This window comes from Tigriopus californicus, chromosome 10, assembly GCF_007210705.1.
Source record: "Tigriopus californicus strain San Diego chromosome 10, Tcal_SD_v2.1, whole genome shotgun sequence".
Classification (NCBI taxonomy): Eukaryota; Metazoa; Arthropoda; class Copepoda; order Harpacticoida; family Harpacticidae; genus Tigriopus; species Tigriopus californicus.
In genome coordinates this window covers 8,616,335-8,629,823 of record NC_081449.1, presented here as the reverse complement: position 1 = coordinate 8,629,823, position 13,489 = coordinate 8,616,335, and the positions used below count along the sequence as shown (strand labels likewise).

At 45.7% G+C, this 13,489-nt stretch overlaps 4 protein-coding genes across 4 annotated transcripts in view; 2 read left to right on the top strand and 2 right to left on the bottom strand.

Annotated features, from left to right (window-relative positions):
- The window catches only part of LOC131889335 (selenoprotein F-like), a 1,727-nt gene extending 1,078 nt beyond the window's left edge, over positions 1–649 (bottom strand). Inside the window, 1 exon segment of the mRNA XM_059238421.1 lies at positions 206–649. Within this exon segment, the coding sequence (XP_059094404.1) occupies positions 206–235 (30 nt within the window). The 5' untranslated portion in view covers positions 236–649.
- A 235-nt stretch (positions 650–884) lies between these two features.
- LOC131889499 (uncharacterized) lies at positions 885–7,849 on the top strand. The gene is made up of 11 exons (XM_059238617.1): positions 885–2,605; positions 3,195–3,343; positions 3,449–3,778; positions 3,851–3,901; positions 3,977–4,213; positions 4,301–4,390; positions 4,451–4,457; positions 5,586–6,053; positions 6,183–6,714; positions 6,778–7,041; positions 7,106–7,849. The coding sequence occupies exons 1-11, from the start codon at positions 1,237–1,239 to the stop codon at positions 7,830–7,832; spliced, it is 4,224 nt and encodes a 1,407-aa protein (XP_059094600.1). The 5' UTR covers positions 885–1,236; the 3' UTR covers positions 7,833–7,849.
- Positions 2,720–4,551, top strand: LOC131889334 (nucleoporin Nup37-like). Its single transcript, XM_059238420.1, has 7 exons — positions 2,720–3,059; positions 3,195–3,343; positions 3,449–3,778; positions 3,851–3,901; positions 3,977–4,213; positions 4,301–4,390; positions 4,451–4,551. Exons 1-7 carry the CDS (start codon positions 2,966–2,968, stop codon positions 4,499–4,501), a joined length of 1,002 nt encoding a protein of 333 aa, XP_059094403.1. The 5' UTR covers positions 2,720–2,965; the 3' UTR covers positions 4,502–4,551.
- LOC131889336 (nuclear envelope phosphatase-regulatory subunit 1-like) lies at positions 7,850–8,314 on the bottom strand. The gene has a single exon (XM_059238422.1). It carries the CDS (start codon positions 8,311–8,313, stop codon positions 7,939–7,941), a length of 375 nt encoding a protein of 124 aa, XP_059094405.1. The 5' UTR covers position 8,314; the 3' UTR covers positions 7,850–7,938.
- Positions 8,315–13,489: the final 5,175 nt, after the last annotated feature.

Below are 13,489 nucleotides of genomic sequence, written 5' to 3'. Positions count from 1 at the left end.
ATATGTCTTCTTGGTCTTGGATTCTGCCCATGGATGGATGAATGGATCTACTAGGAATTGTGTTGATACTGATGTGATCAATCTGTCTGCGAGGCAAATTTTCAAATCAGCATTGCCCAGTCTCATCTCTGTTTGCTTCTTGGGCTTTTCGGGTGATCTATTCATCCATCCCGTGGTTTGATCCAAGTCAAAGCTCATTTCTTACCAGCATGACATACCGCCCGATGGGGTTCATGATAGTCAATTGGGCGGGGGAGTGAACACTGAAAATACCCTTAGCACATAGTGGCTTCGACCATACGGGATTCGGACGAATCAAGCGTCGCTCAGCGGCGATTTGACTGGATATGGCTGGATATCGGCTTTGGTCTAGCTAGCACTACTAGCCTATTATTTCCTATGTCAGTCAGTGATGGAGGTGGTAGGTACCTAGGTAGGGGCTAATGAAAGGTAGGTGGTTAGTTCACTTGATTGATGCAACACAAGCTGCAGACGTCGTCCACCGGTTGACTTGAGCTTGACCATGAATTGAAGGCAAAATCAATCTAAAAACGATCGGTCCGTCTATTGAAAACAAGACCATACATTATCACCAAAACCTGAGCCATTTTGAGATTGTAGGGCGCATAAAGTGTCGTGAATGGGATGTTAGCGCCTCAAAGGCGCACATTAGTTGCACCCGTTAAGGCCGTGATTTATTTTCATCGGTTACCCATCGTCACACTCCTTGTTTATGACAACGTCTCAACGTCACGTCAAGGGCCTGCCCGGCCCATGGGCAGGCGCAAGAGAAGGGCGCCTCATTCAGGAGAGGCATCCCTGTTGACTGCTGACTGTGCTGAGTGCTGAATCTCAAGGATGTGACTGATGATAGGTCGTCAAGTCTAGGGTGACGAGAGACGCATATTTTCGCTCGGGCCTGGCCATAAACGAGTTCATAGTAGCTCAATTTGTACGATTTGTAAGGCAGACAAGCCGTTTTCACAGAGCTTTTGGGCATTTCGATTTTGAATATGCTCTTGCATATGTCCTATCCGTGCTCGGCCTAAAGATGGGCCAATGGTTCTTTTTCGGCTCGGCTGCGCTGAAAGCAGCTGATCTTTGTTTACGAGTGCTCTGCCCGAATCCAGGGCATGTCCAGATTGGTAACGTGACGAAATCCCATGGATCTCTTGCTTGTAATTGATGACCAGATTGACCCGCTGACAAGTGGATCCCCCAATCCGAGGCTTCATCATGAGTGCCATTCGATGCCATTACGAAGTACTGGGCGTGGATCGCAAAGTTGAGGCTGATGAGCTCAAGAAACGCTACCGGAAACTGGCCTTGCAGTGTCACCCAGACAAGAATCCCGAGGATCCTGAGGCGGCCAAGATATTATTCCAATCCATCCAACAAGCGTACGAAGTGCTGTCCGATCCGCAAGAGCGCGCTTGGTACGACGCCCATCGGGAGGCTATCCTCAAACACGGCGGGATAGGATCTGGAGCGGAGGTTCAAGTGGACGGGGTGGATCTGTTCCCCTACTTTAATTCTTCGGCCTATTGCGGATTTGACGATGAGTCCGGAAGCTTCTACGCTGTCTACGATAAGCTCTTCGAGACGCTGAATGGCGAGGATCAAGCCTACAGCGACTCCGTGCTCAACTATCCACGCTTCGGAGGTTCGCAGAGCGAGAGTTGGCCCACCTTCTACGATTTCTTTTCCGCTTATAGCACGCCTCGTTCGTACGCCTGGCTAGACCAGTACGACACCCGGCAAGCTGAGAATCGACGGGTGGCCCGACTCATGGAGAAAGAGAATAAGAAGCTACGCGACGAGGCTAAAAGAGAGCGCAATCAGTTGGTACGAGAGCTGGTCAAGTTCATCCGAAAGCGCGACCGACGGGTCCAACTCTTCAATCAGCAGCTGGAGCTCAAGGCGGCGGAGAATGCGCGGAAGACTGCTGAACTCCGGCAACGGCATCTCGATGAGCGGGCCTCCTTGTTGGCCGCCGCCGCATTGCAGAGCCAGAATGCGGCCGGTTCGCTCCATTTGGACAGCCTAGAAAGTCAGTTGACGGCCATTGAAAACCAGTACCACTCTGATCAGGAGGAAGACAACTTTTGTGTAGCCTGTAACAAGCAATTCCGCAATGAGAAGGCCTTCAAAAGCCACATAAAACAGAAGAAGCATCAAGACAACGTCCAAATCCTGCGAGATATTCTGACCGAGGAGGAGAAACGTGATTTAGGCGTGGATGTGGCCATAACAGATCAGCTGAGTGACCCCGTGGATGACGACAGTCCGGCCACCTCGCCCATCCCACCGTCAGGCCCTCCCGCGGGTCTTCCCCCCGATAACACTACTCTCAAATTGGACCCGCACGGAAACAATGGCATGTCCAAGCCCACGGTAGCGTCCAAGAAAAAAGCTCGCCGAAAAGGAAGCAAGAAAGGTGAGCCGTCCTCGACTGCGGCCACCTCGAAAGGAGCGGCTAGCCTCGTGCCCGTCGATCCCGCCCTCGATCGGACCAAAACGTGTTCCGTGTGTCAAAGCAGTTTTCCCTCCAAGAATAAACTCTACCAACATCTCAAATCGTCCAATCACGCCGTGTACGTGGGCTGATGACCGTGAATAGTCGCATCTCACTCGTATGTGTTAATTGATCAAGAAATGCCCAGTTGAAATATAAAGTCACCTTGTACGCCATCCAGCGTCACCCTGTATTGTTGTTGATAGTTGTTGATTGTTGTTCATTAGGTGGTTCAAAATTGACCGCTCGTGGTTAAGGGCCCATTCAGGCTATTCCCTTGGGTCGTGGATTCAAGTCGAAAGGTGTCGAAAGGGCTGATCGCTGAAAATCAGTACCATTCTGATCAGGAGGAGGACAACTTTTGTGTAGCCTGTAACAAGCCATTTGGCAACGAAAAGGCTTGCCTTTCAAAAACCAATCCAGCTTCCGGCTTCCTCACTTCCGCCTACAATGACGAGGCGCGCCTCCGGATTGGGTGCACCGCCTTTGGGCGTCCACGCCACCACCCTGACGGTCCCTTTGGCAGAACGTGTCTTTAGTTTGGGTAAGTAAAGGTTGATCTAGCCCCTGAGCGTATCGCCCCTCCTTTCATCAGGCTAGCACACTCCTTCCCTTGAGAGTATATATGTAGCTTTATTTCATCCGCTCTCCCCGCCCTCTTCCCGTTTCCCTTTTCTAGCCTTCAATGACCTGGGCGCCTCGGAAGTGGATATGGGATTGCTGGCATTGGGTTTACGCACTCGCGTCGTTATCCTCCATGTTCGGGAAAGCGAGCCCAAGGCAGAGGGTCCAACCGCCCCCACCCTGACTTGGCACCTCGTGCGAGAGGTTGGTAATGGGTCAACATGCTGAATAAAGATCTATTAAGCATCGTTAGCAGTGGCCGAATCATCCCCTCTTCCTTATTATGGCTCCGTGTTAATGCTCTTTTAGATCAATCATGACGGGCGGATTCAAAGTTTGGCGTGGTCGCCCATGAGCTCAATGCTGGACAATCGCTTAATGCTGGCCACCGGGCACAAGGAAGTGCGGATCTTGTCGCTCGCCGAGGGCGATGAAGAGGTTCGATCCCTCATGGGCCACGCAGATTACGTCAATACGATAGCCTTTCAGCCCGAATCCGGCGAGCAAATCGCCTCCGGCAGCGATGACGGCACGCTCATTATGTGGAACACGCTCACCGGCCAACGGAACCATCTCTTTACCATGGCCTCACCCGTCATGGCCGTGGTTTGGAACAAGGCGGAGATGTCCAAGATCATGGTACGTGCTGAATCAATGTCTGGCCTTTGGTAATGCATTTAGTTCTACGATGTGAAGTGTGTCCATCCCTAGGCTGCGCAGAAGAATGGTCAGATCCACATTTTCAACGCTGTCACCTACCATGTGAGTCCCAATGAGCCCCACAGTAGCTTTTTGCTGCCTAACGATCTATTCAACATCGGCCTTTTTGCTCCTTAGCCCATTATGAGCTTTGATGCGGGTTTGGGACCGTTATCGGCTGCAGATTGGAGCATTCGGAACCCCATGTTGGTAAGCGCCGCCATCCGATCCGTGATCTACGTGTGGAATCTCTCTCAAACGTCTCAGCCGATTTTTAAAAAATCCCTACTCGAAGAAGGAGTTCGACATTTGAAGTTTTCCAGCCGTCAAGATCACCTATTGGCCAGCTCGGGTCAGCCCAACTACACGGTTTCGGTAAGAGAGCGGACATTGCCAGCCAATGGGTGTATGCTGTATGATTTTGAGATGCTTGTACTAGATGGACGTTAATTGTACTCGTAGGTAACCAATATTCGGTCTTCCACCGCCGTATTTTCTTCCGAAGGGGAACCCGTTGGAGGCTTGGCCTGGCATCCATTCTTGGACGTGTTGGTAAGTTTCACACATTGGTGCCACGATTGAGCGTTCACCTGGTAATCTGATGTGTTTCAGGCTGTCGGTAATGACGAGAAGCTGACATTACGACGGATTTCTAGTCGTTAACTACCGTACATGTGGATCCCCTTTTTATGAATAAATCATTGTACCCCTGATATGACGGGTGGCAGACACTTTTATGAGTATTCTCAGGTGAAAGTTCATTGTGAAGGATGACCTCTTTACGAAACGAACCAATGTTATTTTGACTGTGAAAAGCAGTTTTCGATTCCGTGTATGTACGTACATAGAAATCCCAGTGATTGCACAGGGTTGAGTGAACGAGTGACTCACGTCTTTCTGTACGTGCACTTTCAACTCGAATTTTCAAGCTGGATCTCGAGCAATCTCTCGAAGGGGAACGTCAGCGGAAACGGCCTGACCAGATTGGTCTTTCAGACTCTCAAAGTCTCCAAGTCTCTCTGCACAATCAATGAGCTTTCTCAACAACGTGTTCACCGTGAACACTTTTTCAACAACAGATTACATAGACAGCCAGACAGTCAGTCAGTCAGTCAGTTAGTTAGTCGTTGGCAGACTTTTAATTAAGGCAGAAGCTGTAGATGTTATACAGATTTTGTGTCGACACAACAACCGACCGAGAAAGCGAGAACGAGCCAAAGCTTTTTCGAGGGCAGAGGATCCAAGTAAGATCATGGATGCAGTAGACTCTCGCCCAAGTCATATCTCGTCCAGTTTGCGGGTCTGAATTCCTGACTGTTAAACTGGTTCGAAGTTTATTTGATTATTTAAGAGGATACGGCATCGGCAAGCCCCTAGAACCCAACTGACGGCCTAAGTCGTGGACGAACCAGGAAACCGGTCTCACTTCCACGCACAAACTGTCCCTTGATCAGCTTGGAAGACGTCTTCATTGGAATAGGATGAACGGAGGGTGGAATGAAAGTCCTCTGAAGAATGAAATAGCCATTGTTGGCCTGCCTATTTGCCTGAATATCTTGCGCACCGCTCACCTAACTCAGTTGGATAAGTGAGCGCTTGACGAGAGAGAGAGAATCGATGTCATATCTGGAATTGGATTTGGTATTTACATCCATGCTGGTACAAGTACTAGTTACTAGTGTAGCATATATTCCAGCTTCACGCATGGCCACTATTCTACCGCAGAAAGCGTGAGTCAGAATTAGAGTGAGCAGTTCAGTGCTTGAACTCGGTCGGTGTCACGTGCATCATCGACATCGACAAGAGCCGAAAGAGACGCAAAGAACGAGCGAAAATATTCCGAGATATTGGGAGGCGGATTATCCAATCATCCGATTACTAACCATTAGATCAGACATGGGACTATTAAGTGAAGGCAGACCTTTGGAGTGGAGCGAGACCCAGTCCCACGCCAATCATGTCCGCCAGCATGGGATCGTTCAATTCATTCGGATGTTTCGCGAGATCGAGCAACGCCAAGGCGATGTGCTCAAATGGGGCGACGAGATTGAGTATAATGTGATCCACCTGGACCCCAACCAACAAGTGGCCCGCGTCTCTCTACGCGCCCAAGAGCTGCTCCGACAATTGCAAGAGCCGGAATTGGCCGGTCAATCGAATTTGCCCTCACTCTGGCGACCCGAATACGCCGCTTACATGGTGGAAGGCACCCCCGGTAAGGTTGCATTTCACCGTTTCAAGAGCTTTGGCTCCAATATTTGCCTTGAAAAGAAGTGGCTTGCCGTCACTTGGCCAGTTTATCTTATACGCTAAGTCGTCTCATGTCTTTGGGTTGTGGGTCTAGGCGTTCCTTATGGAGGATCATTGGATCAATTCAATACAGTGGAAAAAAATATGAACAACCGTCGAAACGAAGTGCGCGCTTTGCTCCTACCCCAAGAGAAGATCTATTCGATGTCCATCTTTCCTCGGTTAGGCTGCCCGCCATTCACAGAACCCGTGGCTTATCCTGATCCAGAAAAGAGTTTTACCAAGTCTTTATTTTGGCCGAACGAGGCCACCTATCAAGGTCATCCCCGGTTCAGAACCCTTACCCGAAACATTCGCGAGCGACGCGGAGAGAAGGTGGCCATCCATGTGCCATTGTTCCCGGATGATCGGACCAACATGACAGAAGATCTCGATAACGGAGTCGACCCGGCCCATGCCAAGGCGGGGCACATTTACATGGATGCCATGGGTTTTGGCATGGGATTGTCATGCTTGCAAGTCACCTTTCAAGCCTGTCATTTGGACGAGGCCAAGGTGCTTTATGATCAACTCACACCGGTGTGTCCAATCTTTTTGGCATTGACAGCCTCTTCACCCATGTTCAGGTAACAATAAGAATGGCCCAAATCGTGTGCCAACGATTAACAGCCGTCTGTCTCATGTTTTAGAGGTCTGTTAGCAGATGTGGATTGCCGTTGGGACATCATTTCAGCCGCCGTAGATGATCGCAAAGCCGAGGAGAGGGATCCCTCTCATCCTCAATACATATCAAAATCTCGTTATGCTTCTGTGAGTAGCTACCTGTCTCGATGCGCACTCAAATATCCCTATAATGACATCAAATTGGCCCATGATCCCGCCGTGTACGAGCAACTCCGGCAAAATGGCATCGATGAGCTCATGGCCAAGCACATCAGTCATATTTTCGTCCGGTAATGGCAAAGCCACTCTCGTCGAGACAAGAGTGTGCAATCAATCTTGGTCATTTCATTTCAGTGACACGGTTTCCTTGTTCAGTGAGAAAGTCGATCAAGATGATAGCAAGGATACGGATCATTTTGAAAACATCCAATCCACCAATTGGCAATCCATGCGGTTCAAACCACCTCCGCCCAACTCAAACATTGGATGGCGGGTCGAGTTTCGGCCTTGCGAGCTCCAGTTGACCGACTTTGAGAATGCGGCCATGGTTTGCTTTGTAGTGTTGCTCACTAGAGCGATTTTGAGCTTCAACTACAACCTCTTGATACCGATTTCACTCGTAGACGTGAACATGAAAAGGGCTCAAAAACGAGACGCCGTTCTCAATCAGAAGTTCTTTTTTCGCACCAACATGACGACCACGTGTGAGGAGCATAAAGATCCGGTTGTGGAAGAAATGACCTTAGATGAAATCGTCAATGGTTGCCCGGCCAAGCAATACTTGGGTCTCTTACCGATTGTTCAGGAATATCTCAAGGACCAAGAGATCGATTCCTCCACCATGTGCACTTTGTCCAATTACTGGAAACTCATCAAGCTCCGTTCCACGGGAGCCTTGAAGACCAACGCTAAATTTATGCGGGATTTCGTTCTATCTCATCCAAATTACGGTCAAGATTCGAAAGTGAGCGAGAAAATCCAATTCGACCTACTCACGCATTTAGATCGGGTTCAAACGGGCGAGATGAAGGCGCCCACACTCTTGGCCGACTTACGTTACGTGACGGCCAAAGCCGAGTGAATAAATCTTACAATGAATCCTGCTGTCTCATCAATTTGTATTGGTGGGTTAGCTAGTCTCACCCCAATATGAATACAAACGTAGATTTAAAAAAATAGGGCATGTCTCAGGCCGTGGCGGGTCGAGGTCGAAGAATGAGTTTGCCGGTTTCGTCACAGTCCATGGCGAAATCGAAGAGTACCTCGCGCACACGTGACACAAATATAGAGGGGGCCACCACTCGACGGTGAATGCCCAAAAGCAACAGCACTAGGATAGTCACGGCCGACACGCTGAAGAACGGGTGGATCATCAGAGACGACCAAAAGGACACCTCGGCCGTAAGGGGGTCACTTAGCCAAGAAAAGGCCCCCATGGCCACACCAATGGAGGCCAGTAACAGCACCACTCGCCACCGTTGGGCGGCGGGATGGGCGGAAGCAATGATCTCGGTCAGACGCCGTTCGAACGCCTTCAGGTCCTCGCACGCCACTTGCTCCATGATGGGGCTCGTGGGTGGGCTCGAAGGTTGACGGGTCAAACAGGACGCTTCAAATGATAGGGCAGGTTAGGTTTGAGGGCCTCAAGAGCGCCGGAGGCGTCCAGATGTTGGAGGTACGAGCAGGAGAGAACCACGGTTTGGGGTTGAAGTTCAGCCAGGGCGGGTAAGCCACTCAAGACCAAAGAACGGCCGAAACCGCGGCCACGCCACGCCGTTGGCACTTCCGTGTGGAACACGTCTAAGGTGGTGGCGTCCAGCCAGGCAAACTCGAGGAAGGCCGTGGTGTTCGAACCGTCATAAGCCGTGGAGGCAGTGGAGGTTGAGAGGCGTGGGCTGTGGGATAACTTGTGGTCGGCCAGCCACCACACGAAACGCCCTTGGACCGGATCTAAGGAATAGCGAGAGTTGGTCTGTCCCGGGGCGGGATCGCCGCTCATGCTAGGACGGGCTCCAATGGATGGCAATGGCAATTGCAACAGGGTAAGAGGGTGCGAGTTCACGGCTCAGGGACTCTCGACGCTCTCGACACTCCGAAAAACATCAGCTGATGAGAACCAAGCCAAACCAGCCATCTTCCAATGGGCTGATTCATGATGGGCTACTCCAATCCTCGCTAGATAGAAGTAAAGATGCTTTCTATATTAAACATCCAATGAAATTCCGCTCAATGACCTTCGGGTCAACTCCTTTGAATGCTTCACTCATAGATAATGGAGGTAAAGATATTGAGCAGGTCTCATCTATAAAAGATTGAGGTGTAGTCCTGCAAAATAATGGAAAGTTCCATGAGCATATCCAGTTGAAAGTGGGTAAAGCTTTTCAAATGTGTGGTTGGATATATCGCACGTTTAAGTCCAAAGATAGCATCACGAAGCTAACTCTGTACAAGTCAATTGTTCAACCACATCTTGAATATGCTTTACCCATTTGGGCTCCAATGAGTTCAGCAAGTTTGCAAAAGGTCAAACAAGCTCAAAGATGTTTCACTAGGAACATCACAGGAATGAGAGAGCTCTTGTGTTTGGATGGATTGAAAAAGTTGGGACTGTACAGTGTTCAGAGACGGTACAAAAGGTATCTATCTGATACTACAGTATATGTCTCCAAAAGCATCCATGAGCTTTGTTTGTCCCAACTTAGGTCTTGGTGTCAATTCTAGTGACTGTAGAGGTTGAATGTGCGTTTTGAGAGCACCTTCAAGTCCTCGAGAATCCAGGCTAGTTCAAACAATGAAGTCCACTTTTCCCATTTCTCGAGCTCCTTCATTGATTAATTTGCTTCCCTCTAATATTCGTAGGGAATACGTAGGCCTGGTTGATCCGGTTGCATCTTTCAAGTCAGACTTGGACAAATATTTAGATAGCAATCCAGATCAACCCTACATTCAAGGACTAGCTCGGTCTCCCAACTAAAATTTGTTGGTAGACCAAATATCATATAAAGATTGAAAGTCAATAAATAGACAAATCATAACCTTTCATTTTATTAGTACTTGGGATTGCATTCCCTGTGGTGGTTAGAAAAGCCCGTGAAAACTTAACCAAAAAAAAGAAGCAAAGAACACAAAATTGTAAATCACACAAATGGGATAATACATGGTGACAGTGTAAGCAATACCACATTCCTATGTGTTCTAATAACTTTGGCAACACACTAGACCCATGATGGCATGAATCTCTCTCTACATATATTCATCAAGGTGACTTTCCAACAAACTGGATTGAACACCATTCATTGCCTTTAACCTTTCTGTGACATTTTTCCAATTGGAACATTGAAGCAGGAAAGGTAGATGACGTCACCATCAAATTTTGAGAAGTCACCCGCAGTTTTGAGGCTTCATATTTCTTTCTTAATGGATTAAATTACGATTTCAGTTCTTTTATTCATGAAAGGAATGCTTTACAGACAGTTGCATTTTTTGTAAATTGTCACAGCTTCACTCATCAACATGCTTTAAAAATACTCTTTAGTGTAAAAAATCTATTTTTGGACTTCTATTTTTACAATAAACATTTCAAAATTTCAGAAAAGTTTTTTTCTAATTTACAGATTTGTGCCTTAATTTTTAGAACCCCTTCTGTTTTGAAAATTGCCCCAGGGACCTCCCAAAACTTCAAGCAGTTGCTACTTCAATGACCCAATTTTCTAACAAAATAGTACTGGGACAAGTACGGCTTCACAAGTATTTGATAACTCACTTTAAAAACATCATTCTCAATAGACTTTTTACAATAGACTTTTGGGACAATTTAACGGAAAAAGATGATTGCAAAGAGTCATGGGTATGCTACAAGTAGAGAAAATATGGTTCTCTGTTTATTTCCATTTGGATGGCAGAAGTGTCTAAAATTTTACTGTTTTAGGATTTGAAGGGTATCATTAAAGAGTTGGTGGTGTGTTTATGATAGAGTTTATTGTGTTAGAATGTGTTAAAGATGCTTAATGTAGAAAGATCAGCAAAGGTCAGCTGATTCTCCCTTTCTCTGACTAGACGATTTTTCTCTTGGATCAAGGGCTGCCGTTATGCATGGTTCTCCTAAACAAAAAGCAATGAGGTAAAATTGGGAACCCTGCTAAGATATTCCAGCGTGCGAACTGCTTTGATTTTGACATTTAACTCTTTGAATCTCAAACACGCAAACAAATCAAAATAATAATCACGCTGAAGTACGTTAGCAGGGCTCCCAATTTTACTAAACATTTTTTCCTGAAGTTTTTTCAAGTCATCCAACCATTTTGAAAAAATATGAAGGATTTCATTGCTTTTGCTTTAATGAGCACTTGCCATACAAATGTTTTGAATCATGTCAGCTCAATGGTTCATGGTGTTTTTGTTTAGGCGCCTTGGCCGTACAGCAGATGGTGTTTTTGTTTAGGAGACGGCAGCCCTCGAAAACTCTTGACCAATAAGAATCAGGGATCTGAGAGAAAAATGGTCTAATCCAGCCCTCTATTCTAGTCGGCAATAGTGGAGTGGAAAGCACTCTGAAACCTCGCTATAAGGCGTTTCAGTTTTGCGTTACCTCGTTATCTAGTGCTCGAACTTGAAAATGGAATAGGGCATCCCCGCATGGTTTCGTGAGTGCATATTTTGAGATGCGATTTGTACCCAGTTGCACCTCTAACTCATTTTCTTCGGTTTTTGAGCCCCAAGGTTTCGTTATTCATGTATGGGATGTTGCGCTCATAAATAGTTTCAGAGAACAGAGCCCTGTTTTTTAAAGCGAAGGAGTGAGTCTTAGATCGAGAAAAGGTCGTACTTTACTAAATAAGTTGGCGTACTCATGACTTTAGCTGTCTACCACAAAAATTGTTTACCTTGTGCAGCGAGTGAGTGACCAGTAGAAAGAGTACTGATCAAGAAGGAGTAATGTTTCTGAGCTATTTGACAGAAAAGAACAATAATGCATGTGGCTCTTCTTTCTGTTTTATATTTTGTTGAAATTTTAAGTCTTGTTTTCCTTCTTCATAGGAGTGCACAAGCCTTTTCTTGAGTGAAGACAAGTCCTGTTTTTCTAGTAAAAATACGTATCAACCTTCTCTAAGTAAAGTAGGCGCTAATAACTTTACCTCACCTAATTTAATAATTTGCTTGCATTTTATCAATTTATAGGACAGATGAGAAAGAGGCACATGAATTGGAAAGTGAACTCAAATGTATTATAAAATTGAAAATGTAAGTGGAAACAGGACCTTTATCAATGTTCTATATTAGGGCTGGTTAGTTTTTCATCAATGCCTTATGGTATTGTTCCTCTGCTTTGTAACTACAATTATGGTGCCAAGTTTTGAAATTATAATTGTCATTCATGTGATCAATCCATAGGGTAGCTATATCTTGCTCATAGACAAAAACATCCATTATATGATTATTCAAAAAAGATAGGAAAGGACACTTTCACAACCATTTTTTACTTCCTATGATTGTCTGTGAAATTAAAACAGTAACTCAGCAGAACCCTCATTTCAACAGGCCAAGTGCATGGTAGCAAATAGAATGTACAGATTAAGATCAGTGTGAATTTTATGGGGATGGTTTGATTCTCTTATTGTTCATTTTATTGGTCACCACGCAGCTGTTGTGCCAAATTCTGTTGTAGACAGTTAGAGTCATGAGTACCCAAAAAAACAGAGCTTTACCTTATCAAGAACCTGAGTTTTATTGCCTAGTCCAATTCAAATCAATTCTAATACGCCCAATTGAATTAGTATTAGGGATCCCATTACCTTTAGTGGTAAAAGCTATGTTTCATTTGTAGAACATAAATTCAAGTAGCTTTATTAAAATGTGAACATTTTTTGCCACTTTGATAATGTGATATGACAATACTTAGTAAAAACCAAAGATTGTCAAGAACATTTAGGAGCACAAAAATGCTGTATCTTGGTTTTTTAGTACTTTTTCTGTTTTGAAAAGTACCTCAGGGACCTCTCAAAATTTGTGCTGACATCATCATGCAGCTACTACTTCAATGTCTCAATAGTTTTTGCAACCTGATCTTTAGTACAATTTACTTTGCTTTAAATTACTTGTTTAAAACTTGTCTTTGACAATGTACAATAAAGCCTTAAGATATGATTGAAGTCTGATATCATTGGTTTAGTCCAGCTTTCACTTTCAACTTTAGAGCCTGTTTTCTTCATTTCTTACCACTTAATAAGCTAATCAAGTCTCAAATGCTGAGATGCAAGTTGTGACGTGCAAACCACATATACATGCGAAAAATCAAAAGGTTCTCTTTGTAGAAACTTGTACATTTTAACACTTTCATCAAATAAAAAAATATGACAAGGGATAGCCATGTAAAACAATGCTTTAGTTGTTCAAAAACATTTACAATCATGTATTTGGGTAAGGTTTGACCACAGAAACGGTTATAGTATAGTGATTCAACCTCTGGTCAGGAAAAACAGATAAATGAATAAGACAATTGGATAAAGCAGAAAAATTTGGAGTCAGAGAGATTAGAAAAAGCTCATTCAAATCACAAAAATTTGGATCGTATGCTCAATGCTAGTTACAGCGTTATTATGACCAGCTCATGGACCTGCCAGTTGTGTTCCGTCCACCAGCCAGGGGTGAAAGGTCCTGACTTATTGAATTCCCGTGGTGAACGGAAACATGGAACTCCTGACCCAAGCACTAGGTAAAAATACCTTGATAGCTCTCAAA

Excerpts from the sequence above, each read along its gene's own strand:
- LOC131889334 (XM_059238420.1), top strand. The coding sequence starts at position 2,966 with ATGACGAGGCGCGCCTCCGGATTGGGTGCACCGCCTTTGGGCGTCCAC. Across the intron at positions 3,779-3,850 it reads CGGAGATGTCCAAGATCATG|GCTGCGCAGAAGAATGGTCA; the intron begins GTACGTGCTGAA and ends GTCCATCCCTAG. Across the intron at positions 4,214-4,300 it reads AGCCCAACTACACGGTTTCG|GTAACCAATATTCGGTCTTC; the intron begins GTAAGAGAGCGG and ends TTGTACTCGTAG.
- LOC131889499 (XM_059238617.1), top strand. The coding sequence starts at position 1,237 with ATGAGTGCCATTCGATGCCATTACGAAGTACTGGGCGTGGATCGCAAA. Across the intron at positions 4,214-4,300 it reads AGCCCAACTACACGGTTTCG|GTAACCAATATTCGGTCTTC; the intron begins GTAAGAGAGCGG and ends TTGTACTCGTAG. Across the intron at positions 7,042-7,105 it reads ATCAGTCATATTTTCGTCCG|TGACACGGTTTCCTTGTTCA; the intron begins GTAATGGCAAAG and ends ATTTCATTTCAG.
- LOC131889336 (XM_059238422.1), bottom strand. The coding sequence starts at position 8,313 with ATGGAGCAAGTGGCGTGCGAGGACCTGAAGGCGTTCGAACGGCGTCTG.